The sequence below is a fragment of the Camelina sativa genome, chromosome 11, assembly GCF_000633955.1.
Source record: "Camelina sativa cultivar DH55 chromosome 11, Cs, whole genome shotgun sequence".
In the NCBI taxonomy this organism is placed as follows: domain Eukaryota; kingdom Viridiplantae; phylum Streptophyta; class Magnoliopsida; order Brassicales; family Brassicaceae; genus Camelina; species Camelina sativa.
The window spans coordinates 44,439,099-44,453,334 of record NC_025695.1 but is presented as its reverse complement, the minus strand read 5'-3'; the positions used below and the strand labels follow the sequence as shown (position 1 = coordinate 44,453,334).

Genomic DNA, 14,236 nt, shown 5'->3' with positions numbered 1-14,236 from the left:
CCCCCCCAATTCCTTAGCCTTTATAAAGATCAATACTTTTTACCATTAGAGATTCTTAAAGTTCTGACTTTTATGGTGATTCTGATTTGGGGTTTGTTTGATCTGTCAGATAGTTTCTCTGTTGGTGGAATCAGGAGTTGATATTAATCTCCGGAACTATCGTGGACAGGTATAATAAAGCTTTTGTCTTTTTGGTTCTTTACATTGTTGTTAGATTGATTTTAAGTAATCTGAATATAAGAATTTTGGAAACAGACGGCTTTGATGCAAGCATGTCAACATGGTCATTGGGAGGTTGTTTTGATTCTGATTCTTTTTGGTGCTAATGTAAGGATTTTTTCTTCAACTTTTTTATATTGTGATGTTCTTTTCTTTTTCTAACTGATTGTGATAACAAAGTATGTCAGGTATTGGGACAATGATTTGTGTTTCTTGATTGTTCGGGTTTATAGATTCACAGATCAGATTACTTAAATGGCGGTACTGCTCTACATCTTGCTGCTCTAAATGGTCACCCTCGATGTATCAGGATCTTGCTTTCGGACTATATACCAAGTCTTCCCGATTGCTGGAGCCTCTTGAAGAATAATAAATCCTCAATTGCTGGATTTGATCCAAGGTAGAATGTGTTTTTTTTTTTAAAGCTAAGCTAGTGGTTTAGTTACATGATTAGTGGAATGTTATTTATGTTTTTTGAATGTGTTTTGCTACTTTTGCAGTGTTCTTCACGAAGTGATCAACAGAGCAGCAGATGGTGGAATCACACCTCTTCATGTGGCGGCTTTGAACGGACACATAGAGACGGTGCAGTTGCTCTTGGATTTGGGAGCTTCGGTTACTCAGGTCACTGTGGAAGATGGAACCACAATAGATCTTATAGGTTATTATCATATGCCCCAATTGATTAACTTTGGTAATGAATGTAGAGATTCTTTCTTTGAGCGAAAAACTAAATTCTGTAGTTTGTTTTTGCTTTGGCTCTTTGGTTTTTACATTGTAGGTGCTGGGAGTACAGCTCTTCACTATGCTTCATGTGGTGGAAACACGCAGTGTTGCCAGGTATGTACACATGCTTAATCAGATAATGTTATGTTTCACTTAGATCAGATATGTATTCATTTGGCATTTGTTTTCACAGCTTTTGATCGACAAAGGTGCCTGTTTAGCTGCCATGAACTCCAACGGGTTTGTTCTTCTCTCTCTATTTCTCTGCCTGCAAAATCCAATCCAACAGTCTGATATAAACCGCAATGTCTTTATACGTTTGGCGTTTTTTGGTTTTAGATGGACTCCATTGATGGTTGCTCGCTCATGGCACCGCAACTGGCTGGAAGAAATCCTGAACCCAACCACAGAGCAACCACAAAGCCATCCACCAAACGTCCCCTCTCCTTTCCTCTGCCTTCCTCTAATGAGCATTGTCAAGATTGCTCAGTATGTAAAACCCTTTCACCTAATTGAAGCACTCAATATGAATCCAAGATTCTGTGAGACTGATTGGTGTTTTCTCCGTTTGTGTATTTTAGAGAATGTGGCTGGCGAGAAAATGATTGTAACACTCCATGTCGTGACCCTTGCGCCGTTTGTTTAGAAAGAAAATGCACAGTATCGGCAGATGGTAATGTAACGATTTCTCAATACTGCAATTGTTCTTTCTTAGAACATTGAATTGATTGTTGTGTGTGACATTAACAGGGTGTGCTCATGAGTTCTGCACAAACTGTGCATTATACCTAAGCACCACAAAATTAACATCGTCAAAGACATCACAAGCCACACCAGGTTCAGTCCCGTGTCCTCTCTGTCGCAACGGCATTGTATCATTTACCAAACTTCCTCATACAACAAGCATAACAACAACAACAACATCATCAAGAACAAGCATCTCATTGTCCTTCTGCACTTGCTCCTCCGATGTCTTAGACACAGCTCTCCTCACTAACCGTCACTACAGCTGTAGACCAGTTGTGTCAAGAACCGGTTCTCGAATTCCACAATCCGTTAGATCATCATCATTTCGGTCCCTTAGCTGCAATCGGTTTCCTCCAAGACTCTGCCTCGGGGGCTCAGACGTGGATGAACCGCAAAGCCGGTTAATGGGTGGATCATATTCAAGATCCAGTTTACGGTTCAGGCGATCAACGTCGCAGGTTGAAGGAAAACGTTCTTGGTTTTCTGCATTCAACCATTGTGTTACAACTGGTGGAAGTGCTTGCTAACTCAAAAACGCAATTGTCGTTTTTTTTTTTTTACCTTCTTATATATTTTTGTTCCCAGTTTTTTTGGGATAAAAGAAAAAAATGCTAATTGATTCTGTGAATGGTGTGGTAAATTATTCATTTTGTGATAATTCAAAGTGTTGTAATAAGATAATTAATTTGGCGCTGTCATTACATTGAAGTGGTGTATGTGTGTATATATGTAAAAAAAATATCATTTGTGAATGTGTATTTCTTGCGTAGCCGGCTCATGAACATTAACTTCGTTCTAGGTGTCACCTGAATAACTTATGAAACACTTTAGAGATGCATAAAGATTACATTTACTTAGATAGACGTTTGAAGGCAACTTAGAAGAAATTGAGAAGCTATGAGATTAATAACATTAATAAGGAATTTACATAAAGCTCAGGAGGAATAGAAAGAACAAAACAACTAAAAATAAAAGACAAAAATGAAGAGAAGATAAAAGAAAACAAAAGAAGAATACAAAACCAATAAGCCTTGCAAGGTCAAGAAAAAAAATCTTCTAAAATATAGAAGTATTTTTCCTATTGATGATTCAGTAGAAACAAAAATAGATTTTGTTTGTTTTTTGTTAAAAAAAAAAAAAAAAGAAGCTCAGCAAGGATAATGCCAATGGAACACTAATGTCCAAGAAATCTTCTTCTCCGTGAGATACTCACACGTTCGAAAGTACACCCATGATGTAATGGAGGAACCAGAAAAAGTTGAAAGGGAGAAACGATCATCACTATAATCATAAATGTCATGATGATGATGATCATGAGCTGATGAGCATATGAATCAAGAAGAAGAGGAATGATATGATATGCTTTTGCTCTGAAGTGATGATGTGAGAGGGGCAGGTGAAGTTTTGTGTTTATATAGGGAAATAAGAGGATGAAACTAATAAATGGAAAGCTAGACCTGTATTATATAAAAAAAAAAGAAACATGAATTGAAGCAAGAGAAATCATAAAACAAAACTAACATTAATAAATATTCACATTTGCCAAAAGATTGTAAGTATATAAAGGATTATTTAATCTACTTATGCACGTTACGTTACATTGAAAAGTCGAGTAGTATTATTATTCTATCAAATAGTCAGAGACTCTGAATATTTATTAAAAAATCACAACAAAACGCGAGAGAGTGCACCATACAAAATGATAGCTGAAATTACACGTTAAACGAATTTCGAGTTGATAAGCAGTAAGCACTTTGAAACACTAGTAAAGACTGTGTTTTAGGTAAAAAACATGTATATTATTACTTCTCTAATTTGTACTACAAAATCTGGGAAATCACGATTGGTTCTCTAATATTAATTCTTGAGAAAACAATTGGTTCGTTTCCTTTTTCTTATCAAGATTTGCTTCGGTTTTAAGTTTTTTTTTTTATGTCTTTTTAGCTGAGAGCCTGAGAGAGTTGGTCTCTCTGTCACGTTTTTTACCGTCTGCGTTACGAAGTCTGTGGTGGAATCAATTTAGCTCTCTCCTTCTTTTCTTACCTTTAAAGATTTATGTCCTCGTTTTACGTATCAGTTTAAGAAAATCATGGTTTCCCAGTTTCAGAAATTAATAAGCTAAGTTAGGGAGAAGTGGAAAAACTCAAAACCTAAAACCGCAAAGCTACACACATTTTTATATGTCCTTTAACTATACCATCTCTCGTGACTCGTGGAATAAATTAAGTAACCAATAGAAACACATATATATGTCCTTTAACTATACCATCTCTCGTGTAATAAAATTAAGTAACCAATAGAAAAAAGAAGCTCACCTTCCTCCAACTAATAAGATGAGTTATTTATAAAAACAATAACAAATGTGAAGGACGGGTGAGTAATTTACAGTAAAAATTCAGTGTGATGTATTTAATGGCGCTTTTATATGTAAAGAGGAGAAGAATACAAAAAGCTGCAAAATGTATTATATAGGCGTAATCATCACAAAACTTTGGGATGTGACAATACATTGTCAAGCTTCTGTCTCTTTCTTCTCTGTTCTTCTTCTCTCTGAAAGGGTTTTTAATACTGTTATAGTAATTTCTTTAACTATTTTCAGAAACAGGGAAAAACAAAAGTAAAGATTTTGAAATTGAAGAAAAATGTAACATGCATGGCTTATTTATTACCAATTTCTTCAACGTTCAGATTGTCCAAGTCAAAGAGTCTCTTATACCAATATAGAAAGTGGGACATGACGACTTTGATACTCCTATTTTTCCAATTGGTGCAGAAAATATATTAATTACTTTTGTCAACTCTATATATAATACTATAAAAAAACTCAAGGTACAGTATTACTGTTTCACACCTAAATAATGATAACAAAACACGGTCGTTTTGAGGAGTTTAAATTGCAAATTCTTTTCATTACAATTGAGCCCAACAGATATAAAAGCCCATTTAAAAGTAATGCGGTGAGATGAGCAGTCTCCACAGAGTGGACACTATTATTATTCATCTCGGACCAAAGCGCTTAGATGGTGTTAGAGATATCTTCAGATTCTGTGAGTTGGATTATTTTGAATTGTAACAACTATACATGATTTGACTTTTTTTATTGAAGATTCGAACAAGTATCTCGCCCGATGTTCCTAGTGTTACATTCTTGTTATTCCATCGTCGTTGGGTAAAGAGTTAAGGAGACTTGAGTTTATAATATGTTTTTAACAACAATTTCAAACTTTTCAACCGTATTGAGCCTCTAGCTCTACTTATAGGAGATTTATGTCGGCCCATATAGGCCCATATTTGTTTAATTAGTGATACTCTGATTTTTCCAACTCCCTATAATTTTATGGCATTGCGTTTCTGTATAAATTTCTATTTTGGGAGTCTGTAGTACAAAAGCTTTTCAAAGCTCTCTGAAAATGTATCCGTTTATTGCCAATTCAAATGACGTATCAAACATTTTGCTTTACGACTTTGACTATTTGAATTGAGATGGTATGGTACACACACTCACACACTCAAAAGAAAAGGGACCAAAATCTAGTATACCCTTCTAATCAAACTTCTATTCTCATATCCCCTGCGAAAATAACAAACTATTTTTTTTTTTTAATCAAAAATATGGTTAAAGACAAATAAACCTATATCATTTCTGTTATTTACAGATCCAACCACCTTATACCCACCCAAACCCACAAAATTCGGACAATCCAGTTGAAATCGGATCTCTCCTTTAACTACCCAACTTTTCGAATTCCTTCATTCACGACTCCACTCTCCCTCGTTCAATTCCCGTTAATTATTCTTCTCCCTCAAGTGCAACTAAGGATAACTCGATTCTGGGTAAGTTGAAATAGGTTGGGGTTTTTCGAATTTGGGTTATTTGTTTTTCAAAATCGGGTAATATGGGTTTCGATTTTCGATAATTTGGTTTTCAATTTTGGGGTTTTGTCGATTTTTTTCATGTGTTGATTCCTCAGAACGTTGAAAGTCATCAGATTTTGGGGCGTTTGTTTTATGTTCAATTTGGTTTGTGGAAAAGCTTGGAACAAACGTTTGTTTCATCAGATTATGTTCAATTCTGATGAAACAAAGTCCTCAAAACGTTTGTTTCATCAGATTATGTTCAATTTGGTTTGTGGAAGTTGAAGTTGAAATCAGTTGTTGTTTTTTGTGTGCATGTGTGGAAGAATCATAATGGTTCGTACAAAGAACCCAAGCTATGTGGAAAAATCGAATCCCCCAGCAGATCTCGAAGAAGAAGCAACTCGTGGAGATGAATCAGAACGTGATTCCGATAAAACGGACTCAATTGAGAAGTCAAATGATAAGGATTCATCGGTAAGTATCTCTCCCTATATTGGTATAACCGTATAAGAATTCGTTCTAAAAAGTATAACTGTATAACTTGGTATAACTTAGAAAAGGTATAACTTAGAAAAACTTGGTATAACTAGATATGTGTCTTGCAGGAATCTGAGGATGAATCCGATGTAATGCAACCTTTGAGTATGTACTTTGATTACTCCCAGTATACGAAGCCTTTCAAGATGTCTGGAAAGTGTTATATTTCAGAGGCGGTAAACTTATTAGGCGGTCATCTTAAGGAAGAGGAGTTGGATTGGTTCTTAGGGCACCCACAGTTCAAGCATTTCTTCCATATGCCTAAGGATTCGAATCATAAGTTGATGGGTATGTGGATGTTGTTGCTTCGCACAGCGCATTTGGAGAAGAAAAATGAATGCTGGTTCATTGTTAATGGGACTCCCATCCGGTATTCTCTCAGAGAAATGGCAATCATTTCTGGGTTATATTGCCATCAGTATCCAAAATTCAAGGATGGTTTGGGCAGTTTAAATTTTGCTCGGAAGCAATTTAAAGGTGGACAAATAATACAATATGGAGATGTCAAAGCGAAGCTACTTTCGATGAAGAAACCTTCAGAGGATCGTTTGAAGATGGCCGTACTGTATTTTTTATCTAGCGTCATCATAGGGAAGAAAAAGGGTGGAAAGAATGCACCCTCTGTGGAGCCTTTCTTTCTTAGAGCTGTGGATGATCTTGATTTGTGTAGAACATTCCCTTGGGGTCGAATGGCATTTGATGAGAACATGAAAGACATCTTTCATTTGATGAGACACTTTGGTGGAGTTGTGGGTCCAGAGTGGGTCTTTCCTAGTTTCATCATTCCTTTGGAGGTAATTACTAGTTTTCAAAATGTACAACTTAGTATAACTGGATCCAACTAAACATTGAATGTTCTTGTGTTGTGTGTAGCTTCTTGCGTTTGAAGCAATTCCTGTGCTAAAGAACACCTTCCGAGAAGACGTTTCTGATTCACATGCACACCGTAACTGTCCTCGGATGTGCAAGATGAAGTTTAAAGCAAGTAAGAAGAAAGGTTTTTCTTTGAAAGAAATATATGACCAACTTGGTACAACTAAGGTTAGTTATTCATATTCATTATTTATGTAAATTACTTATCAGATTCATTATTTATGTAACATTGGTTGATAGGAGATTGATAGTATGTTATGTTTGTTTATTTTGACAGGAGATTGATAGTATGTTAACTCCAACTCCTCGGGAGGCACGCCTTTTAGCCATGATCATAGATGAGGATGGTGGCTGGGATGATGCGGATGATCCAGTTGCTGATGGTTGGAGCAAACGTTTAATTGAAAAGGACAAGTCAATTTGGTTTGAAGAGCTTCACAACCTAGATGTGGCCGCCCGATCATTTGAGGCTAATCCGGTGATTGAGAATGTGGATCCGGATGATGTGGATCCGAATGATGTGGCTAAGGATGATGCGAATTCGGAGAATGATATGGTAGGAGGTAGCTTGATTCAGCTAAGAGCTAGCTTGATTCAGCTAGAAGATCTGGTGAAGAAGGGGTTTAAGGAAATCAACGAAAAATTTGATGACATGGATGCTAGGATCAAATCGGTGGAAACATATGTGAACTGGGAAAGAAATGGAGAAGGAGTTTTTCCAAGCGAGGAATTTGGTGCAAATGAGTGTGACGGAGTTGGTGCAAATGAGGCTATAGAGGAGGAGGATGCCGAGAAGGAGAAGGCCGAGAGGGAGAAGGCCGAGAAGGAGAAGGCTATAGAGGAGGAGAAGGCCGAGAATGAGAAGTCCGAGAAGGAGAAGGCCGAGAAGGAGAAGGCCGAGAAGGAGAAGGCCGAGAGGGAGAAAGCCGAAAAGGAGAAGGCTGAAAAGGAGAAGGCGGAGAAGGAGAAGGCTGAGAGGGAGAAAGCCGAGAGGGAGAAGGCCGAGAAGGAGAAGGACGAGAGGGAGAAGGCCGAGAGGGAGAAGGCCGAGAGNATGATCATAGATGAGGATGGTGGCTGTGATGATGCGGATGATCCAGTTGTTGATGGTTTGAGCAAACGTTTAATTGAAAAGCACAAGTCAATTTGGTTTGAAGAGCTTCACAACCTAGATGTGGCCGCCCGATCATTTGAGGTAAATCCGGTGATTGAGAATGTGGATCCGAATGATGTGGATCCGAATGATGTGGCTAAGGATGATGCGAATTCGGAGAATGATATGGTAGAAGGTAGCTTGATTCAGCTAAGAGCTAGCTTGATTCAGCTAGAAGATCTGGTGAAGAAGGGGTTTAAGGAAATCAACGAAAAATTTGATGACATGGATGCTAGGATCAAATCGGTGGAAACATATGTGAACTGGGAAAGAAATGGAGAAGGAGTTTTTCCAAGCGAGGAATTTGGTGCAAATGAGTGTGACGGAGTTGGTGCAAATGAGGCTATAGAGGAGGAGGATGCCGAGAAGGAGAAGGCCGAGAGGGAGAAGGCCGAGAAGGAGAAGGCTATAGAGGAGGAGAAGGCCGAGAAGGAGAAGGCCGAGAAGGAGAAGGCCGAGAAGGAGAAGGCCGAGAAGGAGAAGGCCGAGAAGGAGAAGGCCGAGAAGGAGAAGGCCGAGAAGGAGAAGGCCGAGAAGGAGAAAGCCGAGAAGGAGAAGGCCGAGAGGGAGAAAGCCGAAAAGGAGAAGGCTGAAAAGGAGAAGGCGGAGAAGGAGAAGGCTGAGAGGGAGAAAGCCGAGAGGGAGAAGGCCGAGAAGGAGAAGGCCGAGAGGGAGAAGGCCGAGAGGGAGAAGGCCGAGAGGGAGAAGGATCCAATGGAGAAGGATCCAGTGGAGAAGGATCCAGTGGAGAAGGATCTAGTGAGATACGAGAGAAAAAAGAGAACAAGAGAAGGATCCAGTGGAGAACAACTTGGTACAAAGGTGAAGATTATAAGTAAGAAGGGGACGGGACCTTCTGTTGTCGTAAGGAGTCCTATTATAACAAGGCAGAAGCCCTCCAAAAAGTAATGAGCATGTAATCTTGTATGAGTCAGTATGTGAACTCTTTGGTTGTTTTTATGTTTTTTGTTAAGTACTCGGAATGTTTAACTAGGTACAACTCTGTTTTTTTAAGTACAACTCTATGTTTTTAAGTACAACTTGGTTGGAATGTTAAAGTCAGTATGTGAACTCTTTGTGTGTTTAAGCAGACAAAATAACGGCAGTATGTGAACTCTTTGTGTGTTTAAGCAGACAAATAACACACAAGAACAAGACAAATTACCGGCAATCGTCAAATGGAACCAGACGATTGCCGTTTGTTATTTTCGCAGGGGGATATGAGAATAGAAGTTTGATTAGAAGGGTATACTAGATTTTGGTCCAAAAATGGGGGAGCGGGGACGAGGTCGGGAGAGAGAGGGGAGAGAGAGGGGAGAGAGAAGGAACCCGATTGGTGGAGAAAAATTGATAGGGTCCACATGTTTTTAGGTGTATATGTTGGTCCATATGTTGGTCAACTTTTGTCAAAGGGTACTTAGAAAACATAAGGGTATTGATGAATAAACTTTTGATTGCAAGGGTATTATAGAGTTTGGTCCAAAGAAAAGACTCTCACACACGCACACTTATTACATGTTGAAGAGGTTCTATATAACTCCACAGCTTCTTCATTTGTAGAATTCAGACTCAAAAGCAAAAGACAAAAGAAGATGGCGTTAGAAACTGGGTTTCCTCCATTTCCAGATTTCCTCAAGATCTTCAACTCCCATGAACATTCTCGACGTTTGGTAAGTTACCATCTTTCTCTCTCTCTCCTTGTTTATCTTCTCCAAAATTACATGTCTTGTTTGATTGTAGAATGATATAAGATTATTCTTGAATGGTTTGTTTGTGTTCATGCTACGTTAGTTACTGACAAAAAAAAATTAAATTTTGCCATCTTTGTTTGCTCTACAACTTGAAATATTGATTCCTCTACTCTTTGTCTTCTCTTAGCTCTGTTTCTGTTTAACTTTCTAGCTTGAATCCTCTGTTTTCTATAGTTTGATTCATGTACTCTAGCCTAGATCTTCCTGGATTCATCTGTTTCTGACTATTAGAGTTCGGTTCTGTTCTGTTCTTGATTTCTAAGAGTCTAGTCCTGTTTTCTAGGTTTTGGTCCTGTTCCTGGTCTGTGGTCTCTTAGGTTTTGCTATGTTCAGCTTTAAATCTGATTCCTCTGTTCTTGATGTCTCGTTGTCACTTAGTGGAATGTTTCACCGACGTACGTTATTGTCTTTTTGTAGGTAATCCCAAGAGGCTACAAACAGTACTATCCAAACCCTCTTCCTCAGATCGCTGTTCTTAAAAGGGCCGAAGGAAACTTTTGGACTGCCAGATGGACGATAAGCCAAGAGGAGACTATTAGTTTCCAAGAAGGTTGGGAAAAGTTTGTTAGAGACAATGGTCTCATTGACAGAGACTTCCTCTTGTTCACTTATGATGGTTCTCGGAGCTTTTGGGTTCGCATCCACCGAGATGGCCTTCCTCTGGAGCCAAGCTGTCCCATCAAGATACAAGAAATATCGGATGATGAGGATGAGACAGTTGGTGATGGTGATGGCCGTGACCATCATATGGAAGAAGGAGATAGCCATGAGAACACGATCGTTTCTCTTTCTCTGGGAAGCAGCGACGATATTAATGGTGATAATGAAGATGATGATGAAGATGATGAAGATGATGATGATGGTGATGATGATGATGAAGATACAGCGACTTGTGTAGTTAACAAAGCTAGTGGAAGCTGTTCCAAGAAAGGTAAAGCAACTTGTCTAATATTTTTTTTTCTTTTTCATCAAAATGTATTGATTCTAAAAATACATTTTTTTTGTGTGATCTTCAGCAAGAAGGGTGAAAAAGATTCGTGCTACTTCCCTTGCTGATTCTGTTAAGGTGCAAATGTATCTTGAAAATCCTAAAAACCCGTTCTTTATTTCAACTTCATCGTGTTCAAGGCGTGTCTTGGTAAAAGCTTTATTTGAGTACTCTTTTAAGATCTTTCTTGTGTGACAAAATTTAACTATCCACTTAATAAGGTGTCTTGATTTGTTGAATGTTTGGTTGATCGTAGGTAATTTCTATGCAGGCAATAAAAGACTTTAACCTGAAGTTTCAGAACAGAATCAATCTCGTCGATGATTTCGGGTTGTTAAAGAGAAAGGTTGGGAAATGGAAAGATCGTGTTGTGGTATACAAGTGGGATGAAATGTACAACAGGAACAAAACAAAGCCGGGAGACATAATCATATGTGAGATTCTGCGTGAAGGAGATGTTGTTCGCACCATCAAAGTGCACTTCGTGAAGAACTGAGAAGTGAAGTTTATGTATCGTTTTATGGATATGTTGAAACCTTTGTCTCTAGCCTCCAGGCTCTTGTTGAAGTTGTGAACTTGGGATCTTGTTCTTTTATCTCTCGGTTTTATAGTTAGAGCAAGATTATCGGTAGATTCATATTAGGAGGATCTTAAACACTGTTTGATTTTTTTATGAATTAATTGTGTATTGTTTTGAATATAAGAACCTATGATCTCTTAGTTAAAAATTTTTCTTCCAATGGTAGGTTATAATTTTGGGTCTCTTATTTTTTAAAATATTGTTTTTTAAAATTTAAAAATTTTAAATAGAATAGAAGTAGTATAAATGTTTAAACATTTAAGATTTTATAAAAAAAGGAAAATATTACATTTTGTTGTGTTACCAAATGAAGGAGAATCATATCACATTTAGATGCAAACCATGAGATGACACCAGTGAAGTCATAGCTCCTTTGCATCCTTTGTGTCTACAAGAGTAATTTGGTCCAAGACCTACAACACAAACAGGAAGACAAGGCTCACATAAACCAACAGAGAGAATAATCAAAAAGAGACAATGGATCAATGCTTAATTACTCACGGGATGCGGCATTTGTGAACACTTAAACTTTGAGAGGAAAGCACCTCTAAAACTTGTTAGTCCGTTAAATGGCATGTCAGCTTGAACAGCCATGGTATTTCCAGGTATGGTTCATCTGGACCACTCTATAAGAAAATCAAATCATAAGAGTTAACTTAAATGAATACATCAAGTAACTAACTAGTAATCATTCAAGACACACTGTCATACCATTGCAACCACAAACCGATCTGTTGTTGGCTCTGGACCAACAAAATCGCTATTAGTCTACAAATCAACAAAAAAAAAAGGTATTAAGAGAACAAACTGAGAATCAAACTACATGGTGACATTGGATATAATTTTTATAACGGAACAAATAAAACCCCACAACACAACTGCTTCTGAAATGGTAAGGATAACATAACGTTCACTCACCAGTACAGGGGATGCAAAATCGTTGAAACGATATGTGACTTCCAAAGCTGCAGAACAATAAGTGAAAGCAAATATTAGATCAAAATTCATATCTAACATCTAGCAAAGCTGCAGAACAATAAGTGAAACAACACTGACCTATCATCTCAATTCCACACATAGATCATGCAATTGCATAAGCCAAGAGATTGATGAGCAAGAATACATTCCCTAGCTCCTCTAGCTTTTTTGGTTCATGCTTCCCTTCATATTCTGCAGAATGCTCATAAAGCTCTTGCACCTATACACAACACAACACATAAAGTTCAAACTGGTAAAACAGATAAAGTTCACATCAACACAACACAACACCTATACACTACACAACACATAAAGTTCAAACTGGTACAACACATAAAGTTCACATCAACACAACACAACACACACTTTTTTTTCATTTCAATAAGTAATTGTAGATCCTTCTCTAAATTGGTAAAAAAGTTTAAATTCTTTTTAAAACTCATGATCATAACCAAACTAAAGTTAAAACCGTGCAAATCCTGGAGGATATCGAGAAATTTTTACCTTCCGTATCTGCTAAAAAGACGTTCAAGATCCATTGTCAAGCTGCAAAATTTTCCACCATAATTATATCAGAGGCATATATACATATTAACACAAATCATAAAAAAACAATGAATCCCGAAAGATTAACATATTCATAAGCGATACAAGAAGAACAATTCGAGGGGAAATAATAGTAAATCCCTAATCAGATTACGCCGAAGAAACCTATTGAAGAAATCTAAAGAGGAGAAGAAGCACGAAACCAATTCAAATCCCAAAGTACAGATCGAATCAAAATACATCAGAACCCAGTTTTTTCATACCTGGAGATGGAGACGAAGAAGAAGAATGCGAATCGAAGTAACCCTTATAATTTCGAAACAAAGGAAGTGAACCTTCTCCTTCGATTCCAAACACCTTCAAATTCCATCTTTTCTCGGTTCGGGACGATCAAAATCGAGCTTCCCAAAAAAAAATTTCTCCTTTGTATTTATTTTTTGGCCAACACAAAAACGACACGTAGCGTCGCTTAGAGCAATGATGAGTATACTATATAACAACCTCCCTTACCTTTTTTTCTTTTGTTCTGAATTGTTTTTTTCCTCCAAAACAATATGAACCCCTCTAAGAGACTACCGATGGAGAAGGTCTTAGCTCGTGAAGTTGTGAACTTGTGGTCTTTTAATTTTAAAGTTCTGTTGCATGTTTAATAGAACTGATGGTTATGGTCTTGACTCTAGACGATTCAAAGATAATTTAGAAACAGATCTTATTACAATTGACTCCAAACTAAACTACATTTCAAAATAGAGCAAGGTTGCCAAATATAAGATGACACCCTACAGTTTAACATAAGTAAGTTTACATACTCCTTCTTGGTTTATTTGTTGGGCTATCTCCAGGCCCATTTTTCCATATTAATGGTTAGCTTTTCTTTCCTCAATTATGCCTTTTGATTTGAACCCATGAGTTGCAGTCAACAAAGTATTTGGTAATAAAGTGAAATTTATGTTTATCATATATAAATAGTTTCACCATCTTGTGTATTTTGTATATCAATATTACATAATCTTATCAAATTTTTTTTTTTTTTTTTTTTTTTATATAAGATTGGTGCCCTTGGATTATCCCCAAGTGTAACTGTACAAGTGGTTTGAACTAGAAGACAGCTTACTCTTCTTCTATACAAGAAGTTGAGTTGTCCAAATCAAACACGTCAATTTAAATTAAATAGCAAATCCTCCAAATTTTCTTACAAGTTGCCATCTCTCTCAACATTTATTGAGCATGCAATATTTAATAATCTCAACAATCTCATGCATTCGATAATCAAATCTACC

General features: G+C 37.3%; 2 protein-coding genes and 2 long non-coding RNA genes across 8 annotated transcripts; 3 read left to right on the top strand and 1 right to left on the bottom strand.

Moving 5' to 3' along the window:
- LOC104726337 (E3 ubiquitin-protein ligase XBAT32-like) lies at positions 81-2,373 on the top strand. Of its 2 annotated transcripts, XM_019232913.1 has the most exons (9): positions 81-169; positions 256-327; positions 453-619; positions 720-880; positions 1,001-1,059; positions 1,139-1,185; positions 1,285-1,434; positions 1,527-1,618; positions 1,696-2,373. In XM_019232913.1, the coding sequence occupies exons 2-9, from the start codon at positions 265-267 to the stop codon at positions 2,217-2,219; spliced, it is 1,263 nt and encodes a 420-aa protein (XP_019088458.1). In that variant the 5' UTR covers positions 81-169; positions 256-264; the 3' UTR covers positions 2,220-2,373. The 2 variants fall into 2 exon arrangements, with proteins under 2 accessions (XP_019088458.1, XP_010443481.1); XM_010445179.1 differs by lacking the exon at positions 81-169 and having other exon boundaries at positions 530-619.
- LOC104726336 lies at positions 6,848-7,311 on the top strand. The gene is made up of 3 exons (XR_758027.1): positions 6,848-6,881; positions 6,961-7,128; positions 7,238-7,311. It is a non-coding gene; the product is annotated as an uncharacterized LOC104726336 (long non-coding RNA).
- On the top strand, positions 9,679-11,447 carry LOC104726334 (B3 domain-containing protein At5g57720-like). Of its 2 annotated transcripts, none has more exons than XM_010445177.1 (4): positions 9,679-9,783; positions 10,282-10,795; positions 10,881-11,002; positions 11,124-11,447. In XM_010445177.1, exons 1-4 carry the CDS (start codon positions 9,706-9,708, stop codon positions 11,346-11,348), a joined length of 939 nt encoding a protein of 312 aa, XP_010443479.1. In that variant the 5' UTR covers positions 9,679-9,705; the 3' UTR covers positions 11,349-11,447. The 2 variants fall into 2 exon arrangements, with proteins under 2 accessions (XP_010443479.1, XP_010443478.1); XM_010445176.1 differs by having other exon boundaries at positions 11,109-11,447.
- LOC104726333 lies at positions 12,043-13,706 on the bottom strand. 3 transcript variants are annotated; one of them, XR_758025.2, is made up of 6 exons: positions 13,467-13,706; positions 13,220-13,357; positions 12,915-12,956; positions 12,489-12,630; positions 12,351-12,397; positions 12,043-12,058 (listed from the first exon to the last, which is right to left on the bottom strand). It is a non-coding gene; the product is annotated as an uncharacterized LOC104726333 (long non-coding RNA). The 3 variants fall into 3 exon arrangements; XR_758024.2 differs by having other exon boundaries at positions 13,220-13,702; XR_758026.2 differs by lacking the exon at positions 12,043-12,058 and adding an exon at positions 12,152-12,200 and having other exon boundaries at positions 13,220-13,704.

Coding starts and splice junctions, on each gene's coding strand:
- LOC104726334 (XM_010445176.1), top strand. CDS start 9,706: ATGGCGTTAGAAACTGGGTTTCCTCCATTTCCAGATTTCCTCAAGATC. Junction 10,796..10,880: donor TGGAAGCTGTTCCAAGAAAG/GTAAAGCAACTT, acceptor TGTGATCTTCAG/CAAGAAGGGTGAAAAAGATT. Junction 11,003..11,108: donor CGTGTTCAAGGCGTGTCTTG/GTAAAAGCTTTA, acceptor GGTTGATCGTAG/GTAATTTCTATGCAGGCAAT.
- LOC104726337 (XM_019232913.1), top strand. CDS start 265: ATGCAAGCATGTCAACATGGTCATTGGGAGGTTGTTTTGATTCTGATT. Junction 328..452: donor TGATTCTTTTTGGTGCTAAT/GTAAGGATTTTT, acceptor TCGGGTTTATAG/ATTCACAGATCAGATTACTT. Junction 1,619..1,695: donor ATGCACAGTATCGGCAGATG/GTAATGTAACGA, acceptor TGACATTAACAG/GGTGTGCTCATGAGTTCTGC.